Source organism: Sander vitreus, chromosome 13 (assembly GCF_031162955.1).
Source record: "Sander vitreus isolate 19-12246 chromosome 13, sanVit1, whole genome shotgun sequence".
Classification (NCBI taxonomy): domain Eukaryota; kingdom Metazoa; phylum Chordata; class Actinopteri; order Perciformes; family Percidae; genus Sander; species Sander vitreus.
Genome location: NC_135867.1, coordinates 7656151 through 7672351, shown reverse-complemented (window position 1 = coordinate 7672351; position 16201 = coordinate 7656151). Strand labels below are relative to the sequence as shown.

At 38.8% G+C, this 16201-nt stretch overlaps 1 protein-coding gene across 1 annotated transcript; it reads right to left on the bottom strand.

The window, feature by feature from the left end:
- Positions 1-4283: 4283 nt before the first annotated feature.
- Positions 4284-15719, bottom strand: LOC144527723 (putative monooxygenase p33MONOX). The gene is made up of 8 exons (XM_078265946.1): positions 15570-15719; positions 13013-13079; positions 10604-10779; positions 9960-10074; positions 8259-8386; positions 8069-8172; positions 7806-7963; positions 4284-6104 (listed from the first exon to the last, which is right to left on the bottom strand). The coding sequence occupies exons 2-8, from the start codon at positions 13035-13037 to the stop codon at positions 5890-5892; spliced, it is 921 nt and encodes a 306-aa protein (XP_078122072.1). The 5' UTR covers positions 13038-13079; positions 15570-15719; the 3' UTR covers positions 4284-5889.
- Positions 15720-16201: the final 482 nt, after the last annotated feature.

Below are 16201 nucleotides of genomic sequence, written 5' to 3'. Positions count from 1 at the left end.
TCGGTTTCTTTTGTTTTTCACAACTCAGGACCAACTTCAATGGAAATTCATGACTCATGTCCTGTTGTCCTTGCTCTGATAAATAGAGGGATTTGTTGGAAAAAAAACAACGTATCAATTAACCGGTATTATTGGACCATAACTGGTTTACTTTAGGATACAGATATGGCTACACACTGTTTTTCACTATAGTAAAAATATATATTGAGGAACTCAGGAACTAGACTGACTTGCTGTTCAGGAATTCCTATAGACTGAAACTGCATTCCAACAGAAGCAGGGTGAAGATGTTTTTGTTTTTACATTTTGAGAGGCATCGCAAAGACTGAAAGTGAACACGAACCCTCTCAAACATAAAGATACCAGAAGTCTTGTTTACTCTGCATGAAGGTGCTTTTGCAATAAAACACTCTCTATGCTTTACCCCAAAATAAACTCTGATAATAATAATCAGCAAATCTTTTCAGTGTATTTGTCAGTTTTTAACACGCATGTGTCCAGTGGGGCTGGCTGACTATAAATTCACAGATTATCTGATTTAATTGGTTATCACTGATGTCTCCTGGTTTACTCGGGATAAGAAATACAATCTGACTCATTTTAGTTTGTCCAAATTCTGTGACATCTCCGGATTTGGAGGATAGGACTGACAGGATGCTCCTCTCTGGCTCACGATGGAGGAGTTACGATTGAGAAGTAACTTTTAGGATTATTCCAACACCACATAAATGCAGCACACATGCCCCATCTTAAAATGTTAAAGAAAGTGAAATGTATCCACCCTGTGATTGGGATCCGCTCCAAAATGTATTGGGTTCTGCCCATGCTAAACCCTTCCATCAAGTTTCATGAAAATCAGGCCAGTGTTTTTTTTTGTATTCCTGCTGACAAACAAAGAAAAACTACGGTGGCCGACAGGAGCAAACGCCCTTCAACTTAAGAAAACACACGAAAATAGACTAAACACAAGCAAATTAAGAAAACAACTTCATTAATTTGACAACACATGCGCAGCATTCAGCAAACGTGCTGCAAATACACACAACACAACCAAATACATAAATGCGCTGCAAATACACACAACACAACCAAATACATAAACGCGCTGCAAATATGAAACGATGCAAGAAGAAAAGCACACAAACCCAGAAAACAAATGCAACAAAAAAAACGCAGCATCCAGATTACACAACGGAAGTTCTCCAGACCTCTAGAGGGAACAACTAGTGGAACAGCTGGATTTTCGACCCCACGGGGAGAGAGCGCTCTGCCTTTTTATTAGAGTCGGGTATGGCTGCAGCCTGGAGAACTCCATAGACTGTATATTAAATTCATATTATTATTAATAACATAATATATTAATAATATAAAGTCTATGCTCCCGTCTCATGCATTCTCGGCTGGTGCCGTCCCCGAGCTCCGGCTTTTCAAAATAAAAGCTCGAGTCTGGTCCGCTATGTCTTTGTACTTTGGTGTGTTGGATGTTTGTGAACTAAACAGTATGGTAATCATGCTAATGAATACAATAACTTTTTCAGCAGATGTCTTACTTACAACACGTTGGAGTTAGCAAAGCAGTTTTGTGTTTATATGTGCAGGCGGGATTTATTCATATTGATAAATCCCACGGTCAATTGGCTGGTTTACTAAACAGGGAGGGACTAGAAATCCTGTCTGTTTTTTGTATTTCAAGAGCGAATTGCTCCACAATATGAATACAGATTGATCACGTATTTTATAACCGTTGTTGTATAATCACAATATTACCGTTGAGGAGGCCTATACTTCAGTAATGCGCCTTTCGGACCTCGAAATTAAACCCTCTCATGTTATATGGCTTAAACAAACGTCAACGTTAAAAGCTGATGCAGTTTTTAATGTTTTATTACCACGAGTTTACAGACGTCTCTGCTGATTGAGAATCACCTATGACCTGATACACACCCACCAAACGAGAGAAAACATATCTCAAACATAGACTTAATAAAATAAAAAACAGACAAACAAACAGAGCCGAAAACATGACCTCCTTGGCGGAGGTACTAAACAGTTAAAGTAATAGTGCGTAGTTTCTACCGCCCCCATGAGGAATTTTAAGTAACGACAACAAAAATGCCCGCGTCCACGATACATACAGAAACACTGTAATAAACAGAAATATTTTACATTCCTTATTTATTTATTTTTTGTTTTGTTTACCATATCTTATTAGATGTGACATGTTTCATATATGCTTCAAATATGAAGAACTGTATATATCATCAGTAAACATTGATTTTGTGATCCTTCACTTAAAAAAAAAACTGATTTTATTTGGTTCAAAAAATCACAACTGAATCCACCCTTCTGATGGGATCAGGATAATCCTGTTTTTTCTGGATCAAATAGATCCCAAACAGAGTTCAAAGTTTTGAAAAACCAAACGAGCAGGTTTGATAAATTCAGATTACATGCTCTGAAATTAGTTTGAAATCCTTCTTTTGCTTTTGAAAAACCCATTTCCAAGATTTGATGCAATCCGTGATCCAAAATCCCACTGGATTACTTTTGAAAAACTGGGCCCTGAACATAGTCATACTGAGAAATACAGAGAGAGTTGTGTGGAGCCGATATGTATCAACTCATTTGGCAATGGCTTGAAGATAACGGACATTCATTAATATCAAAAAGTTACGCACTAAAGCTTTAAACTTTAAGGGTTCTACTGTGTCAAACTCAGTGGAAGAAGAGTGGAAATGGCGTGCAAGATCTGTTGTAAAAACACAATGAAAAAGGTTTTGGCAAAGAAACACAGAAACGGTATAAATCAAGGAAAATGTCTCTTTATCATCAACTGAAAAAATGACAAACAGATAAACAGACACTGTAATTCAGTCAGTGTGTACTACAGAGTCACACCACCACACAGGAGATTCAGATTTGATATTTCAGTCAGGTAGAGATTTAAAGGGAACAGCGTCACACTTTAAACACAGAGCACTTGTGAACACAAACTATTAAACATAAACGTTAACGGAGGATAAACAGTCATATTCATTTAATATTTACAGCTGCTGAAAGCAGAGTGTGTTGTCTTCTGTATCCAACACAACATCTGACTGACACAGCAGAGTTACAGGTGGCGATTGAATGGGACATGACATTTTTTACTTCCACTGCTGTGTGTCACATAATACATAGAATCTATTACCAGCAAAAGGTCTGCTTCCACTTAATAAAAGTGAAATGATAACAATCAGCAAGGCGCTACATTTCATTTAACAGATGAAAAGCCACACACACACAATCTTGCAGAAACCTTGTATAAAGACCCATTTATTAGCAGTAAACTAGTACTGTAGTACTCAAGACCACTTTTTGAAGGTCTTGTCTCGTGATAGACTGCATTTTTATCAGGATTTTATTTCAAGACCAGTCAAGATCACAACTGCAGTAATACCATTAAATTCCCACACATAAAATTCACCTCTGCACTGATTATTTTATCAGGACATTTCTCATGGTACCCTTATACATCCACACACGTAAAAGAGGCACAGAGGCTCTGTGGGTGTTTTATGGGAATAAACAATGTGGATCTTCCAGATCAATTGGAGGAGTACCTACGGTTTACATGTTCAACATTTTATTTTAAAGTGTGTCTTGCAGTGTGGGACTCGCACTGGTCTGGTCTTGGTCTAGACTTGATCTCAACCCCTTAAAGTCTTGGTCTTGTCTTGGTCTTGATACAGTCTGGAAGTCATGACTTGGTCTTAGTTTAGGTGGTCTTGACTACAACACCAACTTGAATGTTTGACACCTCTCTAGCGAGACAAACTGCTGAAATCTCACTGCAGTTTCTAGAACAAAACCCTGTACTTCGGTTATTTGCTGGTATTGTCAGACAAGATTTTTCTCAACATTTCCTTGCACTGATGACTGCATTTATGTTTAAACGCCAAAAAGCAAAAGGGTGTCTGTGAAAAGCTCTTCCACTTATTCTGAGTGACAAGGTTTCTGCAGGATGCGGCCGGTGTGCACACCATCTATCTCTTCAGTCACAGTGCAAACTGCAGCTGTTAAGCACCAAAACTCACCAGAAACAGAAACTCTTTATATATTTGACAGTTGGTAGAAAACAGAGGCAGACATGTTAACTGAGCTCACACACTGAAAACTAAAAGAGGCCTTAAACCCTCTTCTTTTAAGTGTTTCATTTTGATTGAATCCAGCAATCTGAAAACACGGCAGCATGTCAGTGTGAGAGTCCTGGGCACATGTAGCTTCTGATCTTTTTTCTTCTGATCCGTAATGAACCAAAATCTGTTGCTAGAGTAGCATATATTAACAACCTTAATCTACAAATTAAAACATCTATAGAAAGTGGAATGCAAAACAAATGAGTGGAACGTTTCAGTGTTTCACAATTGTTTTCAGATTCTTTTGCACTGCTGGTTTGATTCGTATTCAACCACACTGAAAGAATTGGTTAGACTTATTCTTCCCACCTTGCTTAATGAAATGCCCCTTTAGGAAAATAAATGATACGTTTTAAAGACAAACAGGATATAAAGACTATCAACACTGAAGAAGAGGAGGTTTTCTCACATGTATTTGCATCCTGAAGGGCTGTGTAACACGAGAGGTTTTGGGTCAGGTTGGATAATCGAGCATGTGGACTCTACGGTGGAGAGAGTGGGAATAAAGTGCATTTACAGGTGGATCATTTTAAACCAGGATCACCATCATCTTCACCTTTAGCTAGACAAAGTCCTCAAGATCAGTCAGTCAGTCCGGCTCTCCAGGTAACCTGGACTCGGAAGTTCAACTGTAATTTATTGGCTTGAGCCCATGTTGATGCCAGCATGCTGCAACTAGATGTAACAGTTAAGAGAGAGTATGAATTTACAGGAAAACAACACAGTAAACACCTCAAAGCAGTTTCTATGGCAAAGATGGTCACAAGTACAGTGGTGATCTGAATGTCGGAGCTACTGTTAAAAAAGGTCCCATGAAATGGCTTTGAGTTTTTGCATGCAAAAAGGACGACAGGACTTTGTCTTTTTCTGCTAAATATGTTTGTCTAACCTGGGGGTTTGTTTACAACCTGCCCTGTCTGACTTCTTTTTGGTAATGATGCCACTATCCCAGATGAGAGGGATTACCTTGTTGAGTATTTTACAAACAGGACAGGCTGTCCTTATTCACTGATCGTACATATGCCTACGAAAAGTAATGCACGGTAATTTGTATATTAACCCACGTAACCATTACGACCCATACTGGTGTTGTTGTTATGCAGTGACGTATAGGGACGGTTGTAATCATGACGGGCGCAAAGGGGGGCAGTCAGGTGATGTGGTATAAAAAAGGTTTTGCGTAGGAAGGAGGTTGGGGTGGATTGATGGGTCGAATAATCACTGGACATTCACTTGGGAGAGCGGTGCTCATATCCCCTGCGAAACCAAAGGTCAACGCTGTCGTTTTAAGTTACGGAAGTTAACATCCGTACGGAACTACGTCAAGTTCAATGTGACTACGTTAAATAGTTACGCACAGAAAGTAACCCAAACCATGATCTTTTTTTCAGAACTTAACCAAGTAGTTTTGGGGCCTAAATGTAACAATCACGTAACGATCTTGTAACGGTCGCCATTTCACAATGTTGACTAGAACGGTCATATTACTGAAAATGTGCGAACCGTTGTATTAGAACACAGGAATTATATACAAAACTACGAAAATGAGACCCAAGTTGTAATGAAACAGATTTGCTGACCCCAAAAACCTACAATGACATCATTGGATGGAAATGTCATCCCAAACCCATAACAACACAGAGACATTGTCATTTCATGGGACCTTTGGCGTCTGAGTGATGAGCAGCTCTGACACATGTGGTGCGTCCTCTCAGAAGCCAGAGGGCGTCAGGACGTTCATGTCTCTGGGTTTGAGCTTGTGTGCTCGCGCTCCCTCCCGTCGACCCTCCACTGTGGGAATCTCCATTTTGGGAGGAGCCACTGTTTGAGCGGCGGAGTGGTCAGCCAGACGCGTGGCCTGTGACTTCATCACCTCCATGGCGGTTGGCTTCTGGGCACCGCGATATGCCTGCAGTGCAAAGCCTCCTGGGAAAAGAGAAAAGAAAATTATTTCTCATATTTTGGCAAAGAAACTGCACAACGCTCAAAGGATATAAATAACAAAAAAAATCTCTCTCTCGCTCTATACACACACATATATATACGCACACACACACATAAATATACACACACACACACATATATATATATATATACACACACACACACACACACACATACATACATATACACACACACATACATAGCTTTTGCCTCAAGCTCTTTTAACTTATTACACCTAACACCTAAGTCAATATTATCTGGTTTACAATTTCCTTTTTATCCATTTCTTTAATGGCTTTTTACATTACACAATATGAATTTCAATTCATATTGAAATTTATATTATATATATATATATATATATATATATATATATATATATATATATATATATATATATATATATATATAATATATATATATAATATATATATATATATATATATATATATATATATATATATATATATATATATATATATATATATATATATATATATATATATATATATATATATATATATATATATATATAAATAGTAATACACACACACAGTCAATTCTAGATATTCTGTCTTTTCCCTCTCCTCCCGCAAACCCACTCTCCAGCTCGGCGGCTATCCCTTTAATGTCTTTGTAAGAATGACAATTATGGATTAATAGAGTGAGAGAATTCTCAGCTCTGCAGGTAGAAAAGCAGATACTGTTTACATTACATCAAACTTATTGTCACACTGGTGACAACGGACCCTATCACATAGAAACTGCATGCTGTACAAACTACACTAGGAAGAACCAAGAAATGCATATAAAACTACAGAAAGGAATTTGGGGTTGGATTAAACCATCTCTATCCTCTTGGCCTTCTTCATTAATTCTTTAGTTTTGAGTGCATTCTAGTTAGAATAAAGTGTTCCTGCTAATAATGAACATATTCTGTTAAACTGGATCATCTGTCTTCATCTCTGTCACTGTACTGTTGCAGCCTCTATTGTATGTAAATGTCAAAATCCAGCCATCTATGATGGAAGATTAAACTACACAAGTACAACAGGGTTAGTGGGAGTTTCCCTCCACGTTGTGAATAATATCAAGCAGTTATGTAGTTGAAAAATCTAAAAACATTTTCAGCCAACAACTTCTGAGTTACACACTGGTGTTTTTTTCATTCCTTCCGTCCAGACAAACTTATTTTACTTTTTTGTATCTACCTACCGAAAGTCATCCTGGAAAAAAGAATTTGATAGTTTCCAAAACGACTGAATCGTCCCACACGTGAAAATGTAAACGTTGTGTCTCAGCAGCCGTCTGTGCTCTGAATTTAAACATGTCTGACCTGACTTCTATATCACTGGGATGGAAAAAAAACTATGCTTCACTATCGCGTCACAAAAGCCAATAAGTGAACAGACTCACACTAAATCAGTGTTTACCGTCAGTCTAAAAGGTCATTTGTTCATCCATTAACCCAAATCCTGTTTCTGTTTATGCCAAAGTCTTTGAAGCCTTGAGCTTTTATTGGAGTGTTTTAAATTTCAGTTTGGTTTGTTTGTTGTTGTTGTTTAGTAAAAAGATGCCATGGGAACTTGGCTGACAACCAATTGACGTAATCCTCCAATTTTGGAGCACTTAAAGCTCTTTTTGTCAAGATTCAGTGCTCGGCAGTAGGGCGATGCCGTTTACCTGCTGTGGCAGAGTCTGATCCCAGGTCAGAAGTCGATTTCTGGACGAGCGGCCGAGGCCCGAACACGCTCCACCGTTCGACCACCATGTCTCCTCCTGCCAGGTCCACACTGCTGTTGGAGGAACTGACATCTGAACTCGTACTGCCGAACCAGCCCCTACACACAGGTTTTCAGTGTTTATCCCATTTTCTGGTATGAACAGACTCACACAGGATTTAGACCACAGGACAGTAGACTCATGGTGTGTGTGTGTGTGTGTACCTGCGTTGTTGTCTCGGGGAGCTGTGTGGTGTGTTGGATGGAGTGGACTGGGCGGAGGAGCTCTGTCGCTCTTCTCTGGCCTCCATGCTCTGGATCTGCAGTTTCTAAACAGCGACAACAACAAAAGGCTTCAGTCTTTGGTCAACTGTTGGGCCTCGTTCCGTCTGCCATCGGCGTGCGTACTCCTTACCTGGAGGGATTCAGGCATGCGGTGGTGGTGTCTCGTCTCCTCAGCGGTGAGGCCTTTGTGGGGAGTGTAGCTGGTGTCGGTGAGCCCGGCCCTCTGCTCAAAATTGTACACACTATCCTGAGTCTGCTCTGAAAGAGAGAGAGAAAAAAAAAAATAGTTATTAAAAGTGACACTCCATCTTTAAATATCAAACATTCCAACCCTGTAGATTTACAAGGATTTAACAGGTTAAAAGGGTCATGGGCATCCTGAATCCCAGTGATTATAATAAAGAGTTCATGTTGAATAAAAAGGTACCAAATATCTACAGAATCTTGTCGAACCGCTCCTGCACTGTAATGCACTTCTCAGCTTTCCATCTATATTAAAGCTTAGATCGGGGCCAAAAAAAAAAATCAAGCCCAACCCTACCCAAGCCCGTGCACGTTGTGTCCTAGCCCGGCCCGATACATTAACTGTAATTATGAGCCCGAGCCCGATTTAAACCCGACAATTTTTTAATACGTGGGCCGTTATAACAGACGTTCTCAACTACAATTCCGAGTTGTTTGAACTACAGAAATCTGTTTAAAATTATCTTAATGAATACTGCCACAAGGACGAAGCACGTAAACTGCGTTGTTTGAAATTCAGAATGGAATGGATCGCAAATGGATCCGAATGAAGAAACGTAAAAAAAAAAAAAAAAGAAAACTTGACCCATAGCTCCCTCAGCTGAATAGTGTGGGTAACAGATCAAGGCAGCAACATAATCAAAGCCCTGGAACCATATAGGAGATTTTCTTGTCTCGATCACCTAATTAATCCGTGTCCTTCGCCACGGTCTGCATGCCGACGCACTGGCCGACAACACGCCGGATATAGAAGAGACCATATATCTGCTGCTAAAGGACTCGTGGTTGCGCAATTATCGAAGACAGTGCTGCAGATGGGGGAGACACGATTTAGCACAGTTTACCTCACACTCAAGAGAGTGCAGGACATACACCCAGAGCTACGGGAGAAGCTGGAGAGGCAGAGCTTTCTCCCCACCCAAATAGGCTAATAAAGTAATGATTAAAAAAAACACGGACTCGGGCAGAGAATCTAAACTCTAATCCGTATGCTTTCTATGTCCCAAAATAATGTCTAGGGATGGGTATCATTAGGATTTGATCGATTCTACAAATCTTTTCACCTCATTGGTTCGGTTCTTTATCAATACTCAATATTAATTGATTATATTTCACTACTAAATAATAGTTTTAAAAATATATAACTTATTTAAAAGAATAAATTTAGAACAGGATTAGAATTTATGTATATTTTAAATGTAACTAAATGTATTAGAGGTAAAGGTAATTATATAAACTCAACGATATCTCACAGGAAACAAGTCCAAAATGTCAATAAAAAAAAAAAAAAAAAAAAAAAAAGAAGATATTCCTGACATCAAAATACTGAGTGAAGTCTTGAAAGAATAAACTATAAAAGTACCGGTAACGTCGAATCTTATCAATACTACAGTCATTAAAAATGTAAAAAAAAAAAAATTGTAACTGTAATTGTTCAATTGTAACTATTCTTCTTCTGTTCTTCAATTATTTTATCCTTTTTTAAACTTTACTTGCTCATGACATTAATTCTCAGTTTCGCTTACATAAAATACACATGGTCCTGCTTAAAGAGAGACTATTATTGCCATTAACAGATGTAACATACTGGTGATGAGAGAATTCATGATGATGGAGGAGGCCTTGGTTTTCACTACAACTGGTGACCTGGAGGGGGCGCTCTCCATCACTTTAGACTGACTCACTGCACCACTCTCATCCTCCTGGTGGGACAAAAACACACACCAACATCATCATCATCATCATCATCATCATCATCATCATCATCATCATCATCATCAGGGCCGGAGCCAACGATTACTTTCTTTGTTGATTAATCTGTTGATTATTTTCTCAGTTAATGTTTGGTTTACAACATTTGAGCAAATAATAATAAAAATATGTCGATCAGTGTTTCCCAAAGCCCAAGATGACGTCCTCAAATGTCTTGTTTCGTCAACAACTCAAAAGATATTCAGTCTTAGTTAGTGATGGCCAAATGAAGCTTTGTGAAGCATCGTCTTTATTTTCTGAACCGACTAGATTCTAGCGATCTCGGTTTGAAAAACACGGTTAGAAAAACACTCAAGGAACGGCAGCTCAGTGTGCTTTCAACCCTTTGTTGAACAAAAGACAAATGACTCAAACCGACCAATAGATCAAAGTAGTTAGCGGTTAAGTTAATAGTTAAGTATTTTACTATTTAGTAATAGTAAAAGCAGCTGTGTGTGTGTGTGTGTGTTTCTTTCTTACCTCAGCTAGTTGGTTAAACTTCCTCTCCGGTATGACGGGTCGTCTCCACAGTTTGTTGATGCTGATGTCATGGGGGGGTGTGGACATGGGGGCCTCCAGGTTATCGTCGTAGCTGAGGGCTCGTCGGGTCATCCCGACGGGAAGCCTCATCCCGCCCATCCCTGAACCCTCTAAGGCTGCGGACACAAACAACAGGTTTCTCTCTTAACTTCTTGTTACTGACAGCGTATCACTCTGATGAGGGTGGCGAGGCAGAGACAAACTGAAATGATTGTCTCAGAAAGAGGAGTCATTAACTGCCTCGCCAGTTTCCAGGTTCGTACACCTTTTTAAGAGTAACCTTCAAGCTCTTTCCAAGGTATATCTAAACCATCATCCGGACTCTCAAAGCCTTAATCATCACATCTAAATTGTTACTATAAATGCAATTGCGAAGAAGAACATTTACAGAATTAAAACACACGACACCTGAACATTACACCCATATGTGATTTTTAACATATCATTCCAAATTCATGGACATTAATCTGCTGATATAGCAGACTCCACTCTTCTGGCTTCCCACCATATTTTGGAGCTTTGCTGCAGGGATTTGCACCCATTCAGCCACCAGAGCATCAGTGTGTGATAAGGCCTGGCTCGCAGTCAGCGTTTCAAATTCATCCCAAAGCTGTTAAATGGGGTTAGATTTCTTTATGGACCTGGCTTTGTGCAATGGGGCGTTGTCATGTTAAAACAGGAAAAGGCCAAACACAAACTGTTGGCACAAAGCTCAGCGCACTCTATTGTCTAAAGCTGTAACTTTTAGTCCCAGGAACAACTTTTCAAGGAACTAAAAGCTTCCTTCAGGCCATTGTTACCTGCGTTTCCACCAAGCTCTAAAGACCTGTGAAGATTAGCCAAATTAGTTAGCTGATGTATAAAAAGCCACATGATGGGAGGAGGACTGATGAACAATCCAATGTGATTTATACTGGAAAAAGAGTTTGCATAGCCCTATAATAAATAGGTTTGGGTATCGTTTGGATTTTTACGATTCCAAACCGGTATTTTTAAAACGATTCCGATTCCTAAACCAATTCTTGAAAAACTGAAAAATGACATCAAAGAAAGGCTTTTACGTTCGTTTTGGTGAGCCCAGAGGGAAAGTATGGCATTTTAAAAGTAGCCTACATTTACGGTAGCTAACGGTAGACTACAGAGAAAGTGTGATATTTTTACGTCCGTTTCGGAGCGACAGAGGGAAAATATTTCAGCCGACACATTAAGTGGGACTGAAATGAGGAACCAAAATTTGCATCTAATCTGGTCCGAGTACACCCGGTTCCATAGTGGAACCAGGTTTCGGTACCAAACCCTAATAATAAATGTAAACATTACAACGATATGGATGTAATTTTTTGCACTAGCATAAAAGTATAAATAGAAGTATTACATGTAAACAATTCCCTGTTGGATGTAATTATTGCACAAGAAAAAGATTATACATAGAAGTATAAATAAAAGTATAAATAAATGTTAACATAAATAAATACTAAAGTACATCCTTGTTTTATGAATAAAGCGGTACACAAGTTGAAGCAGCCGCGCTGTGTGTTTGACCAATCAGCGACGGTCATCTCTGCAAACCCAAGCTCGAAGGTTCCTGTACTTCCAGAAAGTACTACCGCCCCGAGCAGGTACTTTTTAGGGGGTTAAATGTCCCCGAAACTTAATTTAGATGCTGGTCCCTGCGGCCAAAACGCAACGAGTTCCTCAATGGTTCCTAGTACCCGGGGAGGTCCTGCGGTTACAAAGGGGCTTCAAATGTTGTTTTATTCCGTAGAATTAAGATTTCCCTTAATTGGAACTAAGTGGCCAAAACAGCTACAGACCAAATTGTGTGTGATGACTTCTGCTGCAAAATATATATATATATATATATATATATATATATATATATATATATATATATATATATATATATATATATATATATATCTCTCTATCTCACCTTTATTTATTCAGGAAGGGCCATTTCCAATGACTCCCTAATTACATGCCATATAAAATTACAATACATATAAAATTAACTGAACATAGTAATTCATATATAATATACAGTTGCAACACAGTACACAAAACAATTGGAGAATGTTAAACAAATCAAAGTGCACAAATACATTTAGAATACATGGACTCATAAAGAAGACATTTAAAAGTGATTACATAGAATCAGGCTGTTTAATTTCATTAGAATCTGCAGGTTATTCCATTTATATGGAGCATAATACTCAAATGCAGTTTTGCCTAATTCTGTCCTAACAAATGGAATATTTCGGACCAAGGAATCACTAGTGCGAGTGCCATAATGATACAATTTAAAATTCAGCAAGCTTGTTAAATATACACCTTAAGTTAAATACTAACCTGGTAAGTCCCCTGAGCCAGACATGATTTCAGTAAATACAATGAACAAGATCAGCCAGGACAGGACCTGGAAAAAAGAACATGGAGGGGTTGCTGCATTATAACATTTACAGATGAAATAACCAGAAAACCATAGACTGAAAGTCTTCTCTGCAGCAGCAAGACACATTTCATTCTGTAATCACCCTTTATATTTTATCATAAATATCTACATGCCTCAGATTACAGCAGCAATGTAGAAGAGATACAAACAGACAACGTTAAACATTGAAGAACTAAATAACTAAGATACGTATAACATAAAAAAATAGAAACTATACACACTAGAGATGCACCGATAGACCGGCCGGTGACCGGAATTGGCCGGTTTTCACGTGCTCGGCCATGACCGGCGACCGGCAGGGCAGTGTGACATATGCCGATTTCATGCCGGTCAATGCTACAATTAACTGACAACATAAGTTATACGCGTTACAGTTTTCAAGGACGCACGCACACACGGACGCGACAGCACAGTCTCTTTTTCCTTTCTCTCAACTTTTCCACTGTGTGTCGCGCGTACCCGCTCGCGGTGTGAAGTGTCCGCGCTATTCTCGCACATGTAGGGAACCTCGTGAATTAACCTGCAACATGTCAGCTGTTTGGAAATTCTTCAGCATGTGTGCAGAAGATAACAAGTTTGCAATATGCAACACCTGCAAGGAAAAAGTAGGGCGTGGAGGGACGACACCAAAAACCAAAATCACATTTTTTTAGTTGGATATTGGATGTGAAAAGAAGGAAATGGTTCTAACATTGCACTTTAGATGTGTGTGAATTTCCCACACCAGGAGTAATTTATATAGTTCTATTTTATAGTGATCCATTATCTGGTAAAAAAATGTTCTATGCAAAATGTTCTATTAAAGAAAAGATAGAAAATAAATATTTATGTGTGCTGTAAAGAGTTTAGAAAAAATGAAATCGGTATCGGCTGGCCTAACTCAATGAAAATCGGAATCGGCCTAGAAAATTGTAATCGGTGCATCTCTAACACACACACACACACACACACACACACCACTATACATTTCTTATACATAACTATACATCTGAATTCAGCCTCACATTTTAGGAATCTTTGCAAACGTAAAAAACTTATTCGAAATTACGTGTTGTGAGCTTGAACATTGCTTGGTAGCCTATTGTACGCATTTGTAATGTTAGACCGACTGACAGGGTTAACAACGTTAAGGCGAAACACGTGATTAATGTAAGTTATCAACTGGAGAAGTGTCATGGTGATATCCGTTAGTTAAAATGTATACCCTATTCACATGTAGTGTCTCCAGGGCTGTCGGAGAGGGGGTGGAAATGGGACAGAGTACCCAGGGCCCAAAAATATACTAGAATTTTTTAGCTGTGGATGCAGGGAGGGGCCCATAGAGAATGCCTTTCTACAGGGCCCAGAATTTTGTGCTACGCCCCTGAGTGTCTCCCCTTAAATTATTTAGTTTTAGGTTATTAAAAGTTCCAAAATGCATTCAGTCGAACAGAGAAAGGGATATTTATACAACGATCGAGAAATACATTTTTTTTAAAAAGATAGTGTTGACAAGATGCATGACAAAGGGAGGTTATCCTCTGCTATAACCAGCGGATGATGGCAGACAGACTGGATTACATAACTCCTGCAGCAGCAAAAGGGGCGCTGCATCACTGACAACGAACAGAGGTTTACTCCAAAGTAAAAGCTTACATTTGGTCGATACATTTGCACAATTATAGCTCTTGTAACTTATTGTCAATTAAATTATGAATAGGCCTACAATGAGAAGCTATGCCTTTTCCCAACAAGATTGTTTCAAGCAGCTTGTTAAACAAATAGTTCTTAGCGCAAATTAAACATTTTATATAATTTCACAAATTCATAAAAGATCACACACACCAGATAATATCTGTAAAATACACATACACCATCCTAAACTAAACAAGCTGCGACCTCTAGGCAAATATAACCCAGTATATTGGTTATCTAAGATCGTTTAGTACGAATAAAATAAAAATATATGTAGAGCAAGTAAATGTAACAAACTCATCCACGACATTCGGCATTTTAAGGTAGCCTATTTTACAATGAGGGTAACAGGTATAACGTAACGTACTGTCTTATGCCTTCGATATTCACGTGGTGAATGTATTTCCAAGATTCAGGATGATAGTTAATATGCTGATGAGGGAGAAAAAACAGAGGAGCCAATTTTATGATGTAGCCTACATTTTTACAAAGACAGGTACCGCTTGGTGAATTTTAACTCATCCCGAATTGAAGAATGGCTGCTATAGATTCGGGAAATGTTTGTAGTCGAGGTTTTAACATTTACATACGTCAACCGAGAAGCGTTGATTCGTTCAATTATTTATTTCCAGGGTGCAGTTTGGTGGCTGCTGGTAGGGTCGACGCATGAGCTAGCGGAACCAGTCGGGGCTGGCTGAAGGACAAGATGCCGCTTAGCTGGCGACTAACAACGGTTGACAACACCGTGTTGGCAGCGTAGTATGCCTTGGGCTCTCTCACCGGAGGTAATGGCGTCTTCAGGACGACGACGGAGACATCAGTGACCCTCCAATATCGACTGAATCGCGCAGAAAACGGAGTTGTCGGGTAGCTGTAGCCATTATTGTGTCCGATAAATAAAAGCCGCTTCCTCTATGGAGTGATACATTACGTTGCTTGTTCTCGCTGCGCATCGCGAGAGTAGAGTTTAAGCACACGCACACACACACACACACACACATTCTTTTTCATTCAGGTTTCATTGTACACTTTTTTCACGAGACATTTTTTTATTATTTATATCACAGCGAGAAAAGCACAGGTGTACCCTTACTATAGGCTAATACAATTATCCAATTCAAAAAGATGTATCCTTTAATGGTTCTGTTCGTTGTTATAAACCAGCATGCACAACACGAAAAATAATCTAAACGTTATTAAACAAATCTTTTTTTTTAAATGGCTAAATAGAGAACAAAATGTAATCTTTAAAATAATCCAATTTTTAGTTAAAAAAAAACAACAACAAAAAAACAGCTCACTATTATGAAATCCTATTTCATCCTGCTTCTTTTCAAAATAGAGTAGGCTATTGCAGCCATGCAATTGTAAACTGCCGGAATGAAATTTAGGGCCAATACACTGTCATTGGG